This window comes from Pholcus phalangioides, unplaced genomic scaffold (assembly GCF_987345545.1).
Source record: "Pholcus phalangioides strain wild (caught in Gottingen) unplaced genomic scaffold, Ppha-v1.0 ptg000016l_1, whole genome shotgun sequence".
Classification (NCBI taxonomy): Eukaryota; Metazoa; Arthropoda; class Arachnida; order Araneae; family Pholcidae; genus Pholcus; species Pholcus phalangioides.
Window position 1 is genome coordinate 2,975,181 of NW_028301609.1, and position 18,146 is coordinate 2,993,326.

An 18,146-nucleotide genomic window follows, 5' to 3' on the forward strand; every position below is an offset into this window, starting at 1 on the left:
CATCTTAACACGCTGCACTCGGAAGGGGGGGGGGGCTACGCGAATATTGCACGATGCTAATTACTATACAAGGTCATTGTCGCGTTGTATTTTTATTTGTATTTGTATTAGCGGTGCTCTGATGCATCAAGAGGTGTCCAGGTGATCCCATGCGTTAAGACAGCACATTCGTGCTTCTGTCACACTATGTTCAGGGCTATGTCCTTGGAAAAACCGTGGGAAATGGCATTTGAATGTTAACTTCCATAGATTAACATGGGTAATTTCCTTAAAATGTTTTGTAACGTGTTTTAATAGGGATACACATTGCGTTTCAGTCAAAACACTTAGATAGCTATGTAAGGTATCCAACCAGCTGATGAAAAAAAAAAACAGTAGCAGTTTGGACATTCGTGCTTCCAGAGTGCGGGGACGCGAAGATAGAATCTGTTTTTCAAGTCAGCTGGTTACCTAGTTAATTAACTAACAACACGTTTTAGTGGTTTTCTCTGGAAAATGTAGCTCTGAAATAAACGAAAAGAATTTTCAACATGCGAGACTCGCTTCAATAGGGAAGTTTCCCAAGTGTTATGCGTGAGAGCTTAACTTTTGAATAATGACAGTGGCATCGAGATCAGATAGGAAGGGGGATTCCGAAGAATGTGACACGGGAGCAAGCAACATCCCCACAGAAATCAAGAAAATCAAAATCCCGCGGGTCTAGACACTTCCGAAGCACCTGCTCAATCTTTTTTTTTGTGAATGGCGTATGAATACTAGTGATTTAAAAGGGGTGGTTGATGACATAAGAATCCTTCAAACCCCCTCTCCCCTTGTCATAAAAAGTCAGCAAATCGGAACACACCCCCCCCCCCAATGCTGACGTAATACTTGAATGACCCCTTTTTCGCGCATTTGCCATGCTCTGACAAACGTAAAAAGTAACTTATCGTTTAATGCGGGCCCTGTTTGGTTATATATATGCAAAATTTGGCGACGATCGATCTAAAATTGCAAATTTTGTATAAAGAAACACAGAAAATCAATTATATATAGATTAACCAATTTCTTGTCAATTTAAATGCTTTTTGAAGGGTAGCAACTCAAAATTTCTCTGGAAGAAATTTTTGTGCCGCCGCCGCCCCCCCCCCCCTATTTCCAAAGGTCAATCCTGCATACGCCCCTGGCCATTCCCCCCTTCCGCCTGCCGAACAAGGAGTTCAATGATCCATAACAAGACGATTCAACCGTCGACATAATAGTAGTCAAGCATGTTTTGGGTTATGATCTTGTCATCTTTAAAAAATATATATATTTAAAGACACGTTAACACAATAGATCATCGCCTAGAAAAAACATGATTGTTCTCATAGGCAAATATTTGACGATTTAAATCGGGCTTCGGTTCGTGGTGTTCAGTGAAGCACCCATGAGAAATCGATGTTCGGTGTTTTCATTTCACACTCACGAGGTATTTATTGATCGGCATCCATTGAAGTTGCGTTCATGAATAAGCATTGTGGCTCTCGTATCCTCATGTGGGGCGCATTGGGCAAATGCAAAATTTCATGTTCAATGACACATCCCAGGGGCTCTTTAGGTTCTTCGACCCAAACTTTTGTCACAGGGGCTCCTGAAATGGGTCGTAAAAATCTACTTGCAATCCAGAAGTAATGAAAAACAATTTCCTATTTAATGGAAAATGATTCGAGAATTAATGAAAGGCAATAAAAACTAAAAAAATAATTTCAAAATTAAAATTTAGAACTTATGAAAATTAATTTAAAAATCATTGAAGACTTTAAATAACCTGGCACACCGTTTCATTCGGGGCCCTGGGCTCAAGCCCTGTTGGCCTAATTGCTAAGCCACCATGGACTGGGTTTTACTGAGTTCGAAAACTAAACATTTTGTTAATCAAACATATTTAACAATAATTTTTAAATTAAAAATTTATCATGGGTCGCAAACTTGATCATGTTGATTTTGGGTCGCAGCTGAAAAAGTTTAGCGGGGATGTTGGTGCACGATCTTGGCTTCCCGTGCTTTCCTATGGGGAAAATCTCCATAATTTAAATAACATTAAAAACTTTTTCTCAAATTCCATAAATATTTTAATACGAGCTTTTTAGGATTTTAATCGTTGGTTATTTTTTTCTCGAATTTTGACTTCAACATGCGAATTTTTCAAAAATCTCCAGAATTTACCAATATTTTGTGCCATAAAAATCTTTTAAATAATGGTAATAAAAAAATGTTCATGCCAAAGTATATAACATCATAGTGTTGAGGGGCACATAAAATTTCAAGACATTTGAATGAGTGGTACTCGAAAAAATGCATCTTATTTAACAAAAAGAAAACTTAGTTTTGAGAAAAGGGCATGTCAGTGGAAAACATTAGCATGTGTAATGCCTGACAGCAGTTTGTATTAAAATATTTTAAAAATATTTCTAGCAGAGGTAGAACAAAAACTTGAACATAGACGCTGGAAAATTTCATAGTACAGCCGAATTCAGTTTTAACGAATACCGTTATAGCGAAAATCTCGTTTTAACGAACACTTTTCTAATCTCCCACATAAGTTTACATAGGAACAATTCTAGGTAACGTGGAATTCCTTTATAACGAAATTTCGTTATAACGAAGTAATTCTTTCGGTCTCTTGGCGTACGTTATAATGGGATTCGACTGTATTTAAAAATTGGAAAATCTGTTTCAGAAAATTTGCGTGCACCAATCCTCCTTAAGAACCGCTAGACTAACCACACATAATTTTCGACGAATACCGGACAATGTTTCCTATAATCGCTTCTCCAGCATTTTCATGCATAAGCTGTACTGAGGAATTCGATCATCGAATCGGAAGACCAATTCGATTTTTGTGAAGTATTCTACCAGGGCAACATCAAGGGGGGAGGGGTCCTAGCGCCCCAGCCGCTGGATGAGAAAGGACACTCAGTTGACTGTTTTCCGTTCGAAATTACGGGGTGGGGGGGGGGCGTAAAAATGCACAGTCCCCGATTTACAGAAAATTCGCAGCCAACGACAACACCGTTTTTTTTTTTGCCGTAATCGCGTGAGCTAGGGTTTTGTTTCCCCTCTTCATTCTCGAGCGCATCTGCATCTCGAATTTCATTCACATACGTAGATTTTTGCTGCCGCTAGGGGATAGTCTATCGGCAAAGTTATTCTATGATCACCCTGTACATAGCATAGTGAAGAAATATGGGAGAAGAAATCATAGGCGGAAATAGAGTTGGAAGTCTGGGGGGGGCACGTTCATTATTGCTGGGGCCCCACGATGTCAATTCATATATACATTAGATCAGTCAACTCCACCTTTGACGCTCGCCCCACGCACCCCCGTATCTCCGCCCATGGAAGAAATGGAGGGATAGTCCCGAGATGATTTGCATTTACGACTCGTTATGCTTAGCGGCGTCGGAGCTGCTACAAAGTAATTGTAACACGGAGCACAGTCACGACCTCCTAAAAATTACACAGGTTATCTAGGTGGTCGTGGCACAACACCCGTAAAGTCTAAAACACTTCCGATGCCCCTGGTTATTCTACTTGCATCAATACAACATGCCGTATCGGAATCGACATGAATTTAAATCAGACCGCGTCACGCAAGTGAGTAATCCAACGGTGATTCACCGGGGCCGTAACTACGTAGAAGTAGTTTGTTCTCTGCGGTCTTCAACTTCAGAAAGGATTTATATCAAATGAGCGCCCCCCCCCCCCCCGCAACCAACATTAGGGGCCCTTTAATTTTTTGTGCAGCAAAATATTGTGCTTTTGATATCGAAGGGCGTGTGTTCCAACAGGACCAGAGTCGAACAGGGGGGGGCGCGTGTTATATTCAAGAATATATAAATCTTCATTGATTCTACTTTTCATTGAATTTACGTGAATTCTGAAATTACCTCTCATCTCATTCTGAAAAATTATCCTTCATCTAATTATGAAATAGATTTTTTTCATTGAGGTTTTTGTCAGTGTTTCCAATAAATCCTGTAACCATGCTCCCCTCCAGGCAAGGGTGGGCTCCAGTCAGGGGGTTACCGGGATGTGTGACTCACGTAATTTAATGATTATTCAAGCTATAAATTCGCTATAGAAGGGCCCACTGAAGTTTTCGGCCTAGGGCCCCAGCAGCAGGATGTGGGGGAGGGTCATGCTTGGTACGTAAGCCTTTTCGTTGACGGGCCACACGCGGCCCGCTGGCCATGAATAGAAAAGACCGTATCTCTGCTTTTGGAGTTGTTCAAGCCACGCGAACATTAGGTCAACATGACAACTCAGTGAAATTCTACGCCCCTTTCGAGCATGTGTTTTTTTTTTTCAATTCTTTAATGAAAAATAAGAACAAAATGGATTTTAATGAGATAAATTCATACCAATTCGTGTCGGAAGCGTCATTCCTCACATCTTGGTAGGCATTGCACAGCGCCTCTTTATCCAGGTTGGTCGCCATCTCGTTGCTATTGCTCAGATGTGAATAATAATCAAAAAATCCGCCCTCCGTGAACGCGTCAGTCGCGTGTGTCTGTCTGTGTATTCGCAGAAAAATGAGGCGAAGAAAAAATAAGAACTAGGGAGGAGAGACGCGAGGAATTGTGGGGGGGAAAAAATGCGTCTAGGAAAAAGAGAAAAAATCGTCTGAGCGTCTTTCCTTCACAATAACAACAGCCAATACTGAATGACAACCCTCCTCACTGAGCTGTTTGTCTGTCTATTCGTCGATCTGTGTGCGTGAAATGTGCTGCTTGGCGACAAAAAAGGTGAGTCGTCTGCATGAAATCTCGCCAAAGTACATCGGAAGTTTTTTTTTTTTCCCTTGTGTGATTATTAATTTTTCTTGAATTTTGATTGGAGAGCGGTTTTTGGAAGGTGGTTCGTGGACCCGCAAAAGGTTGCCGAGGTGCAATGGCGTCTCAACTGGTAGAGCCATTACCTCCTAGAGGTTCTGTATCTAGGAGGTAATGGTAGAGGGGAATTCAGAATTAAGGAATATTGATGAGAGGGAATAACATAATCAAAAATTAATTAGATTGGAATTAAATTCAGAACAACAAATACACTCGGAGGGGGAAAAAAAATTAAGATTTCAGAAATAATGAAAATTTAAAATTAATGAACGAAAGGATTTAACAATCAATTTAAATTCAGACCCAATGGAAGAAATAGTTTATGAATCAATTTAAATTCAGAATAACAGAAAAATTCGGAATTGATGAACGAAATTATTTTAGAATTAGGGGTCATTCAAGTATTACGTCAGCGTCGATGTGGGGGAGAGGGGGTTTGCGATTTGCTGACTTTTGATGACGGGGGGGGGGGGGTTGGATGATGCTTACGTCATCAACCACCCATTTTGAAGATATGAAATATTCTTAATGGCATCTTATTCGGTGCGCCAAGAACGGAATAAAAACCTTTTGATAGTTATTGGGCACCTCCCTGAACTAACATTCTACCTATTGATAAGTCCCCTACAGAGCCACTTTAATGATCTCTAAATGTTTCACGAATCCTTTAAGTACTCTGGAAATGTTTCCGGGCCGCTTGAGTGTTCTGGAACTGTGCCATGCATCACTCAAGTGATCCGTAATTTTGCCGCGGATCACTTAAGTAATCTGGGAATGTTCCGTGGGTAACTTGAGTCATGTAGAACCGCACTGGGGGCCGCTTAAGTGCTCTAAAACTGTGCCACATGTCACTCAAGGGATCTCTAAATGTGCCATGGATCGTTTAAGTGTTCGGGAACTGTGTCGCGGGTTACTTAGGTGATTTTTGAATGTGAAAGTGATCTTTGAGGCCTACTTCAGTGAACTGAAAATGTGTCACGGGCCACTTAAATGCTCTGGAATTGTGCCACGGGTAATTTAAGCGATTTGTAAATGTGCCGCTTAGTTCATTTTTGCAAAATTAGGTTTGAGGGGGCGAGCCACATTAAATAACCTTCAGAGCCACATTTGGTCCGCGGGTCAAGGGTTTACCATATATGGCATAAAGGGTGGGTCGCAATGAATTTCTTAAAGAGAAACTTTGAGTTCTCACCCTTCAAATAGCATTGAAATTAACAGAAATCGATTATAATAACATATAAAGGTATTTTTTTCCACGCGAAATTTTAATTTTTTTTAAATATTTTTTGCATTAAAAATTTTTTTTTGTGTGTGTGTGTGTAGGGGGGGGGGGGAGGCGCACGAGTTCCCTATGCCCCCCAACCTTCCGCGTACGTTTCTGATCCCACCAATATGCGTTAGGAAGTAGGGGGCAGTGAAGACGAAACTTTGCTGACGGGGATGGGGTGGGGGTCAAAAATGACTAAAAATTTGCTTACGTAATACTTTAAAGACCCCTTATGAGCTTCGCGCGCAGGCCCTCTGCTATAGATGGTGTTGGCTACGCCCCTCCGTAAATACGCCAACGAAGGGCAATCCCAAATATAATTGACAATTTGGAATTTTCTTTTATCAGCTGAATCTGCTTATTCGATTTTTCCCTGACGAAAAAAAACTCAAAAATTTCCCTCAGAAAACCTCCGGAGAAAAGAAATATAATTGAGAAATCATAATCTTTCCGAATTTTTGTTTTTTGAGGTCCCCCCGCCCACAGAGCATTTCCCCGTGTGTGTGTGACTTTTGCCAAATATTTCCCCTGACTTTCGAGGTCGACTCGGAGAAAAACCTGCCTGTCAATGTTCTATTTTAATTTTGCTTTCGATGAATCAGTTCTTTGTTTCACCAAACGATATTTTACAAAATGTTGCCTATTAAACACTACTAAGGGTCCGCAGTATGTGTTTCAGTGGAGCTTCAATATAATCAGTGTGAAATACAGAAAAATCGTTCTACCGAAATGGGAAGGAGGGGTGGGGGTTCCGACAGAAACGTAAACATACAGTAGAAAGTCGTTATAAAGACCCTCCGATTGTCCCGTCAAAAACGGACGCTATATCAGAAGGGTTATTGGATTCGAAATCTGAGAAAGGAGGATGTGTGCGCGTGCTCCCTTTGTAACGTCATTTTTCCACAACAGAAGATTGTACTGGCCTTTTACAACAACAAAAAAGCAAAAACAGAAGAAAAAAAAACATATACCGATCCGTCCTCCTTCACTTATAATGAAGTGCTCCCACCGTCTGGTCAGTTTTATTGCTTTGCGGCTTTTGCCTGGAGCGTGACGAGGTTTCCTTCGGCCAAGAATCTTGTCCTTTGTTACATTTATTGGCATTTCTGGAAGCTTTCATAGCCTTGTTAAGGGCGTTTCACGGAACACGGGGGTTATTTCGAGGGCGATTGGTCGAAGCGTGTAAAGGCGTGGAAAAAACAATGCACCCACACACATACAAAAACTTCTCATATCAATGAAGAGATATATGTTTCAGAGTGAAAAAAAAAAAATTCCTTAGGGGAAAAAAAGAGAATAATTCCGTAAAAACCTGAAAAGGAGGGTAAAAGGGCGAATTCTCTGAAACGCAGGAGGACGATTAGAATGAAATGAAAAGGAGGACATCCCTCTTAAATGAGGACGTCTAGTAACCAATGTATCCGAAGGTCGTTAAATTGAAACACAGTGGTTAATCGTTGTGTGAAAACATTTACAACTTATCCTACCGATCGTTTCTCTATTACGTGGGTTCGACTGTATGTGCAACGACTTAAAGGAGGAAAGTGTTAAATCGAGATGCGATTGGCTATCGTGCATCAGTCAGGTTTTGACACATGCGGACGACGTCCGGACCCGCATGAACATTTCCTAGGTGCGGAGATTTTTCGGCTCGTCTGAAAGGCGCAGTATATTCCAATTGTTAAAACTTCTTCCGGACCCGCATCCGCTCCGTGTGAAAGGGCCCTAAGGCCGTCGATCCGGAAGCAAGCACCAATCATAAGGAAAATAGAGCAATTCTTCATAACGCATATAAAAACGCAAATCAATACAATGCCAATACTGGAATGCAACTTGTGTGAGGTTCAAATTCGAACTATTAGTTCAGCTCGTGAATGCCTCATGAGTGCGGGATCGAACATAGGTTATATAGCGAGTACCAGGAGGATGGAAATTTCTGGTTTAACCAAATTGATTGGAGATTGATTCTCTGCCGGGTGGCGTCCGAATTTTTGTTAGTTCTAGAATTATTTATTAATTTCAATCAATTCTGAATACGCCGATTTTTGTGTTCGTAGACATATTTTTCAGCATTTTCTGTGAATTTTGTGTATTTTTACTTCCTTCCCCAGGCGAGGATCCCGAGCAATGTCTTATTTTGGACTTCCCCCGCATCCTAAAATAGATGAATACGGCTCGAAAACCCCTAAAAAATGTTTAAGCCTCCAAAATCGTTGAAACGCCCACCTATGCCCGAGACTGACGAGAGTTAACTGCGCCAAATAATGCGCATCACTACGAGATGCGTGAAGTCCGTTTCACACGTGTCTCAATTTGCTTAAGGTTAAACTTGCTTAAAGGTGTCTCCTAACTACTTGCCTATAACCGGCGTCATTGAGTGATTTTCTTTAGGTTCCCCATAATGGATGGAATGGTAGGTTACGAGACAAGCAGTTAATCGGCTGTTCGCCAAAATTCATTTAGAGCCAGTACATCCACGTGAACACTCGTGCCAGGCAACCCCTGATCTTGAATTGAGGAAAAGCTGCGGCCATGAGGTCACAACTGGTTCCAGAGTTTGTAAAAGAAAAACAAAAAATTGGAAGTGGTCAAGATAAAGTAAAACTTGTTTATTATTAACTGAGGAAACTGTTAGGCCCCACTCAGTGTGGTACCAACAGTCCTCAGTTCAACAGTTTTTTCAATCATAACTGGAAATTTAAGAGACACTGACCACCATTGAATGAACTGTCATTGTGGCATCAATTTACTCTGGTAACATCAAATTCTATCCCCCATCTCTCTAATGCTGGGCCAACGCCAGCTGCGCTAAGCGATTCAGAACTGCGCAAGACCGATTTTGGAGGGGTGGCTACGCAAAATCGACCATTAAAATGGTCCGCACTGTGCTAGCCACACCTCAAAACCGGGTGGAAGCTGCGTAAGTGCGGATTCGGCTTAATATTGCAGCCATAAAAAAAATTATGAGGATACTCTGTATAGATACGGTATATGTGTTTATTACCCTGTGTTTATACGGTATATGCTACTGCCAAAACCCGAAGTTGGAAACTTCGCGAACTGGTCATTCCAGTTGACCCAGCCAATGTCTGAAATTCGGGCTCTTGCCTGCCCCATATGTATCGATCCTTATGATTCGGGGTTATCGCCACGCTGGCGAGTTTTAGTGTGTGATAATTATGGGCATAAGTAGCCATAGCTAACCACAATAATTATGGTTAGCTATGGCAACCCTAACGATCAACGGAATCTGAATATCGATATCTCGGTGATCTATATATAGGGACCGACATTGGCCGGATCAACTGCACGGGTCAATTCGTGAAGTGGCCAACTTCGGGCTTTGGCAATAACTTATACACTGAAGGGCTGGACACACATTGCGTTACATCTTACAGACACATCAAAAAGGATGGGGATGGGTGTATGTGGAAACCTTATTACATAATAAAAGCGACATGGGCCACCTCTCCTATTTAAGTGCAACAAACTAATAACCCTTTCTTTGCTACTAATGCGTCCATAAGCTACTCCAACTACACACTCTTCCTCATTCCTCAGACTATATTATTTCCTATTAATTGAATGAAAATTGCTATATAAATGAAAAAATTAACGAAAGTGAAAATAAGAATTTTTAATTGTCACATTCTGTACACAGTCCCGCATCACTTCAGTACAGAAAAGTAACGGAAGGAGCACAAAATAATTTTGCCTTCATTTCAGTCTACTGAATAACACAGTATTCAAAAAAACAAATACAAAAATTTATGTAGAATTTGTCTCAAGTGAATTCGCAAATGACGTGACACAATGGATGCATGGCAAGTTGTTTACTTCTTCCTCCTGAATCTATAAATGTAAGAAAAGTAATTTACACATATATTAATTAAAAAGAATCACTTTGTCCGAAACTATAGAAAATATTCACAATGAGATGGGGACAGATAACATAATTTATAATAAATACACCGACATATGTTTCGGCACTCATGGGTGCTGTTATCAAGGTGGAAAAAACGTTTTGTCCCAATAAAAATACTGAAGTGAAGGAAACAACTCTGACCACCACAGACCCTCTTTCATTCTGACCATGTTTTTCGTTGGGACAGAACGCGTTTTCCACCTTGATAATGGCACCCACGAGTGCCGAAACATATGTTGGTGTATTATAAATTGTTATTGTCCTCATCTCTGTGAATATTTTCTATAATTTACACATATGTGCACGTGACATTAGCAATTTGACAAGTTCATAAAAAAAAGTAAATGTCAATTTTGTCAATTTTAACATTACACAAATACCGTTAACCACCACCAAATTGAATCATTTTCACAGGATGGCATGTTTTGAGTTATAAAAACCAAAATTTCCAAGTCAAAACTGATGTCAGGTAATTTTTGCATGGTTTTGCAGCAGGGTATCTCAGTGTAGGCAACATTGCCCTCGGGGACAATTTGAGAAATGCAGTGTAAGGCTTGTTCAGTTGAATTATGGGCTGCTGCGTGCCCGTTGTGCTGGATTCTCATCATGAGGATCTAGGTTCAAGCCCCAATTGGCAGAAAGCGGTGATTGGCTAGAGATGGGGTTTTCTGCTGTTTTTCCGACTTCTGAGCATGAATGCTACAAGATAGTTCAAACATTTACCATATTCACTTCAAACTATGTAAGACAGATGGCAGCACCAGCAAGAACACGAAGCAAGCACATCTCTGACAACATAAATATGTTATAGAGCCATTCATATGCATACATTCACACAATATGTTCCTACAAGGGTGGGGCTCAGAGGGCTCCAGCAAAAGAGCCTCACAAGATGATTCTAATTATTTGTTTTCACAAGATAAATTTGCTATTGACGGAACCATGAAAAGTCTTGTTGGGGGCCAGCCCCTGTGGAGCCTACTACTAAACCACACATGAATCTCGTCCACATTCCTATGAGGAACTTCCAACAAATTGGTACATGTCGGAATTTGTGTGTCTCACTTGTGAACCTTTGTTTCTGTGTAATGCTTGTTATGTGTAGTGCTGCCACCTACCATCAATTTTTCCAATTATAAGTGAAGTATAATGATTGAAGATTTTACCATTGTAGGCCTGTTGCTCTCTGTGGTGAGACTTTTTAAAGGGAAGATCGGCTTGTATTCGCGCCTTGAAGTTGGAAGAACCACAGAAAACCAACTTCAGCCAACCAACAATGTGGCAACAGTGGAGTTTCTACCCGGGTCCTCGTGACCACCACAGAGGCTGTGGACCCTACTGCAGGATGTCGGAAAAAGGGCATGATTTCTGCAGATCAAGTATATAGTTGCAGTCCCGAGTTTACCAGGACTCCATCATCCACTGTAGTGATGGTCGGCTGAAGTTGGTTTTCAGTGGTTCCCAACTTCAAGGTGCAAATGCAAGCCGATCTCTCCATTAAAAAGTCTTGCCACACAGAGAAACAGGCCTACAACGATAAAAATCCAAACATTACACTTCATTCATAGTTCGAAAAATATGTGGTAGATGGCAGCACATTACACAGAAACAAGCTTCATGCTAGGTTCACAACACCGGCACACACATTCCAACATGTACCAATTTGTTAAAAGTTCCTCAGAGGAATATGGACGAGGTACATGTGTGGTTTAATAGTAGTCCTGAGTTTAATTCTTAAACTGCTTTAAATTTCTAAAGATGATGAGCATAGTAGCCTACTCAATCACTTGCCGATGATTTGTAATATGGAGGGGGGGGGGGGGAGAGGGAAGAAACAAGATTTTTTTCTTCAGCATATACAGAGGCGCAATTCTGACTATTTGTGCAGCCACAGGTTAAGCTTACATTTGGAAGTTTCAAGCAAACTTTTACTTTTCTTCTGAATCCATAGAAATATTACTTCTTTCACAACCAGAAATGAAAAACAGGTTCTTTCAGAACATTAAAAATTTACGTGAGAGGTGAAATAACTGCAGTTATAGAATAGCATGTGATATACAGGATGCATAGGTAACAGCACACATCTCAAATAACTGGCGAACTGTTAATCCTAGGGGTTATACTTATAATTAGAAAAAGTATCCAAATAACGTGTGGACCTCAGATACGTCATTCATATTGAAGGGGGGGGGGGGGTTATATATTTATTAAGATTAAAAAATTTAACTTTTTATACGGATACATCCTCAAAAACCCAATGAAAAAGTTGCCTCATATCTTCTGATGCCAACAAAAACAAAAAAAATTCTCACTTTCCTAAGTGCAATATTCGCAAAGATATTAGAATTCAAAAACGGAGAAAAGTTGGGAAAAGAACAGCATGAGAATGCTGTAAAAAGCATTTTATCCCCTTTTATCCTGTTTTTTTCCCCCAAACTTTTCTCTCAGTTTTTGAACTTGAACATTTCAGTGAATATTACACTTAGAAATGCGGGTTTTTTTTGGCATCAGGAGAGATAAGGCAACATTTCAATGGGGTTCTTGAGCACAGGGTGTCCGTATAGAAATTTTTTTATTTTAATAACTATACAACCCCTTGCAATATGAATGACATATCTGAGGTCCACACGCTATTTGGATACTTTTTCTAATTATAAGTATACCCCCCCTAGGATCAACAGTGTGCCAGTTATTTGAGGTGAATGCTGTTATCCCTTTTCCCATATATATATATATATATATATATATATATATATATGTCATTAACTACTAAAAATAAATTTCTCATCAATTATTATGCCCAACACCGCACACTCTGCATGGCCTAGGCGAATCAGTGTTAGGCAATCACTATTGAAATGGGTAGATTCACCTTAAGACATATACATAAATGTCGGCACGTGCTGTTATTTATTTTTTGAATTAGAAGTGAGTTTAATGTTAGATGGAATATATTCTGAAAATGCTGCTAGTCCACCGTAGCAAGAATTTTTTAACAGGAATATTGGCTTACATTTGTGCCTCCACGTTAAGAACTAACACAAGTAGTAACAAATCATTAAACAAAATCACAAGTTGTAGAAATTATGAGCAGACAAGTCACTGAACATAATTTCTAAAAATGCTTCTAATACACAATCAATGCCGCTTATTAGAATCACAGATGGTGTTATCATTAGGTTATCGTTAATACTTCTTTCCCAAAGTACAGAACAGACCACTATCATAACATGGGAAAAAAATTTGCTTCTAGTTATCACGACTTTGATTATGTAACAAATTTTTCTTTTATCAAAGTTTTCCTTTTTTATATTTTAGAGCTAAGGTGAACCAGACACATTTTTCTCCACAAGATATATCAACCTGCAGGACTATGTAGAAGGTCAGAAGGCTTCCTTGTTGACAAAAATTTCTGTACTCTGTTCACTGCGTCTCAATCGGGCCATAATAGCCACTATGATTCATGTATGTGTAATGTTCAGCTTTTACTATTTCTATAGTGAAGGCATGGTATAAGGTAAATAAAAAAACTAAATTTCTTCAGTTTGTGGTCAGTTTCTTTCAACTCTGACTACATTCACAGTTCCTCGGCTAGGAGACTTTCACAAGGGATCTATGAACGTACCATACATTATGGAAAGTATTGTAATTGATAGATATTCAGTTCCATTCAAACAGCTTACAATGGCTGAATAAAAAAAAAAAGAGGATTTCAACTTGAACGGGAAAAAAATCCTGTTTTAAAACAATATACAACAGAGAAAAAAATGGCACGATTGAACATTTTGCAATCAATTATGTGGGAAAGAAAATCTGAGTTGTCCATATCCCATACATCCTGTTTGTCCAAACAGACTGTATGGTCATCATACTTGAAACTGGGACTTTTTGGATATAGTTATCAATTGGTTATTGCTATCAGAAATATAAAGTCCCGATGTGATTACATGAAGCAGTGTGCACTGTACCAAATATCTGACCTTGATCGAAATACCAAGAATGTATTTCGATCTATCATCGAATGAAAGATGATCTAGCAAAAACAACAAACCTGCTTTTAGACTTGAATTTCCTGTTATTCTGTTTCTGTTTCTTTATTTTCATTCTTTTTTCCGTCTTCTCATGAGATGTTGCCCTAAGAAAGAGAAAAATTGACAATTTTAGTTAATGAAACGTATCTGTTCCGGTTGCAAATTAACGGATACATTGGGAAAGAAAAAAAAAACTAATCTTATTTTAAAGCTTTATTGTACACTAGCTACAATACCTGGTGCTGCCCGGGTTTTCTTCAATGAGGCTTTTTGGATCATGCGATATCTCCCTCTTTCTTTGAGGGACATGCAAACCGTGTCTAAGTTAACCAATATGGTGACGTCCTGCGCGACTCATGAAAGAAATAAATCTAAATTTAAAGAAACGTAGAAATGAATAGTCCCCCCCTTTTTTTTAATGGGTGTTAGGTATTTCGATTCCCTCCCCCTAAACTTCAAGTTATCTATTTTCTGCCTGTTTGAGCTTCCAAAAATGCTTAATTAAAGCTGTGGAATTTTTTCGATGCACTTTACGGGGCCCAAAACTAATTTTAAAAACATCCTAAACTATATGAATTTATGCAAATAAATATCAAAAGACAATACGGAGACATTAATTTTCATGCTTGAGAAGATGTAAATAAAAAGTTGAAATCAATGTTATTGCATGAATATCCAACTCAAAAGTAGATCCGGCAAATTATTCATATTTTTAATTTTCTGGGCTTCGTATCTCCAAGTGAATTCAATATTTCAAAAATCGAGAATTCAATTTAATTTTTAAAATTATTGATGTGGCAGGAACCCCCCCCCCCCCCCACTAAATTTCCGTATTTATGCAGTTAAATCGGCAATTTTAATACTGATTTCTATGAGGATCACCCTTTTCCTGACCCTCAAAGCGATGATGGTGATGATTATGACGTCTATTCAAAAAGCCTTATTACTGAGAGTATTGAAAATGTGGCAAACCATTATAAAGGCATAAACTATTATACATAACTGGCAGCATTAAAGAAGTGACAAACCATTGTAAAGACATAAACACGTCTGAAACTCATCGCTAGGGAACCACGGTAACCAAAGTAAGCGTTCGGAAAGTGATTGTTGAGACCCAAAAACCATTGTTGCTGGACAGTTTTTTGCCCATTTGGGGCGTTTGCCCTGGGCTGACGAAATTTTAAAGTAGCCTATCGTTCAAGTCGGGTCACATTTGGTATATATGCAAAATTTGGCGACGATTGATCTAAAATTGTAGATTTGTATAGAGAAAAAAAACACACACACACACACACACACACACACACACACACACACACACACACACACACACACACACACAGAGAATCAATTTTATATATATAGATATCATTATTAACATACCAAATTTTCATGGAAAAATAACAAAATTACTCTAACTTAATACACCCTCCTCAATGTGACACGAGCTTAATTTTTTTAGCTGCAAAATGCAAAAATATGCATTTTTCAATATTGTCACAGATGCATCCAGAGTAATATCTTAAATTCTGGACAAAAGAAAAAGTCATACTTACTGTAAATGCCAGCCTATCCAGTGGTAACTCAACTTACAAAACTGATTCATTTTTAAAATTTTTTGTATCATAAGAATTATGTATCCTGAACAAAATCATTTCATACACAGTGAAATCTTGATATAGCAATATTCCCGAAAAATTGATATGACCAAGAAAAAATATTAGTGATACAGACAACTTCATTAATGCTATGGGTAAAAAGGTGGCGCAAAATTTCATTGCTATTAAAAGGCTCACAGCACCTTGTCCTCGGAAGAATAAAAATAGGTGAGAGTTCGAACACCTATTTTGAGAGATATTAAGCAAGGTATAATAAGAAATTGTTGTAGCAGTTTCAAAATCTCTTTAAAAAATATTGTTATTGAGAGATTTATCATGTAAAGGATATTGTGAGTATTGATATAGCAAGGTTTGCTGTAATATAATTTGACCAGGGGCGGCTCCTGAAGGAGGTGTGAAGGCATGCGCCCCTCTTCAAAATTTCAAGTCATTAATTCTTCAAATGGATTTGATACCAACTTAACATCATTGAATTTTTTTTTCTCAATTGAATTTGATAGATTAGAGAGAGAGAGAGAGAGAAAAGACTTTCAGAACCACTGATTAGAACGTGTCCCATAAAATATGGGTCATATGGTAATTGTTTGGCGGTGCTTTCCATGGAGCTATGCATTCTTCATTATAGCATAATATACTAGAGTATAATATACCTTTTAAATTTAATATTGAAAGAAGAGTATGAATTTTCACAATTGCAAAAAACCATTGCGATCGCAACTGCTGAACCTAGATAATGATTTTTAATATTTTTAAGATATCGATTAGGCTCATTGCGCAAATTATTTGCGTTAATGCTGTGTTGATAGAGCACTATTATTTTTGTAACGCATAAATATACAGATAGTACGAAAAGTAATTTAATAAACAAAAATAAAAGTTTTCAATGCAACGCAATATTTTACAAATTTTAAATACTTGATTACGTATTTTCACTGATAGATATTAATGTATTTTTCAAAATCTGTCTCTTCCCCCCCCCCCCAAAATATCTGACCATGAGCCGCCACTGAATTTGGGATCCTATTAATCTGTTCCATAGTATAGTCTGACTGTGACTAGTCTTGATTTGTTCAAAGCATCTAATCCTATCTTTTCTTGAAGCACCCGAGTGGCGTGGTGGTAAGATGCTACTCTAACGCAGTGAAGGTTACAGTCAGGTCTCAGGTTCGAAATAGGGTGGGGGGGGGAGGGAATATAGATAACAAGAGATTTTCCCTCTAATGAGCTTGAGGTGAAAACCGATAGATGGAGCCTTTATTTCCAACCCAACTTGTTGACAACAGTTAATTGCAGTATAGCAATATGACCGCAGTTGATGTGTGATGAAGTAGTAGTAGCTTTTCTTGAATGAGGTTTATCTGATACATTTAATGTTACTTAGCTGCTTGCTCACAGCTAGTACATTTTTTTAGCAAATATTTTCCTCTCATAATTAATTGCAAGGGTATACTTTCGAGATTATAAGTTGAAAGTAGTCAAAAAAATCTTTAAAAAAAAATTAATTCACAATAAACATCCATGCTCCTTACTAAAAAGTAGAGATTTCACATATTTGAACCTTAAAAATTAAGAAAAATAGGAATGAATAATAAACATACTCGTATCTGAACTGTTTCACAGCCCTTTTGCTAGTATTCACAAGCTCATCATCAAAAGACTTTCTCTTCTTCCCGCCTGCGATAACAAAAAAAAGGTAAAGAAGAATCATTGAAAGAGAATATAAAAAAACATACAGTTGAACCTTGTTTTTACATGTCTCTCATTCATACAACTTTTACACATTATACCAGGGGTGGCCAAGCTTTTTCCAAGCTGTGCCACAATCAAGATTATTTTTGATGCGTATACCTTTCTATGAATTTGAACATGAAGACCATACATCCCGCTTTTCTCTCTGTTCCTGCAAAATATTGTTCGGCTGTCCTCTTATTTTAATAAAATGTTTAGTTTGCCACTTTTTGAGTTCTAAATTTTTTTTCATTTTGAGTCATAAATTTGATTATTGCAATGTAGATTGTGTATGTATGCATATCAATATAAATTCATCTTATCTTCACATAGGGGCACTGGAACCCAAGAACTCAGGGTGGGGGGAGGGGTTGGCTCACAAATAAACTTTGTAAGAGGGCTTACCCCCTTCCCCCAAGAATTTATGGATATACAATGCATGTCCCCCATGGGGGCGATCCTGGATCTCGTACGCCAGGGCTGTCCAGCATCAATGCCCAAAGATGAGAAACCAAACAGAAATGCACTGAATAGAAAATCATCACGTAGTTTTATTATTTACTAATTTTCCATTTAATTTATTTCCAATCAGTAATGGCACAGTGCCTACCTAACTAAATATAGGTTTGGCAACCCTACAAAACCATCATTATTAAGGATTATTTAAAAGTGGAGAGAATTTCTTTCTGATTGAAAAGCAGAATAGAATTTCATTAATTT

The 18,146-nt window shown here is 38.5% G+C and overlaps 2 protein-coding genes across 2 annotated transcripts in view; both read right to left on the reverse strand.

Annotated features, from left to right (window-relative positions):
• The window catches only part of LOC149074892 (coactosin-like protein), a 33,735-nt gene extending 29,021 nt beyond the window's left edge, over positions 1–4,714 (reverse strand). The window contains exon 1 of the mRNA XM_089245835.1: positions 4,386–4,714. Within this exon, the coding sequence (XP_089101961.1) occupies positions 4,386–4,462 (77 nt within the window). The 5' untranslated portion in view covers positions 4,463–4,714. The remainder of the gene's footprint in view (positions 1–4,385) is intronic.
• A 5,031-nt stretch (positions 4,715–9,745) lies between these two features.
• Rs1 (Dead-box helicase Rs1) overlaps positions 9,746–18,146 on the reverse strand; it is a 33,939-nt gene continuing 25,538 nt past the window's right edge. The window contains exons 17-19 of the mRNA XM_089245834.1: positions 17,297–17,372; positions 14,100–14,183; positions 9,746–9,975 (exon numbers count right to left, since the gene is read on the reverse strand). Coding sequence (XP_089101960.1) covers positions 9,957–9,975; positions 14,100–14,183; positions 17,297–17,372 — 179 coding nt within the window. The 3' untranslated portion in view covers positions 9,746–9,956. The remainder of the gene's footprint in view (positions 9,976–14,099; positions 14,184–17,296; positions 17,373–18,146) is intronic.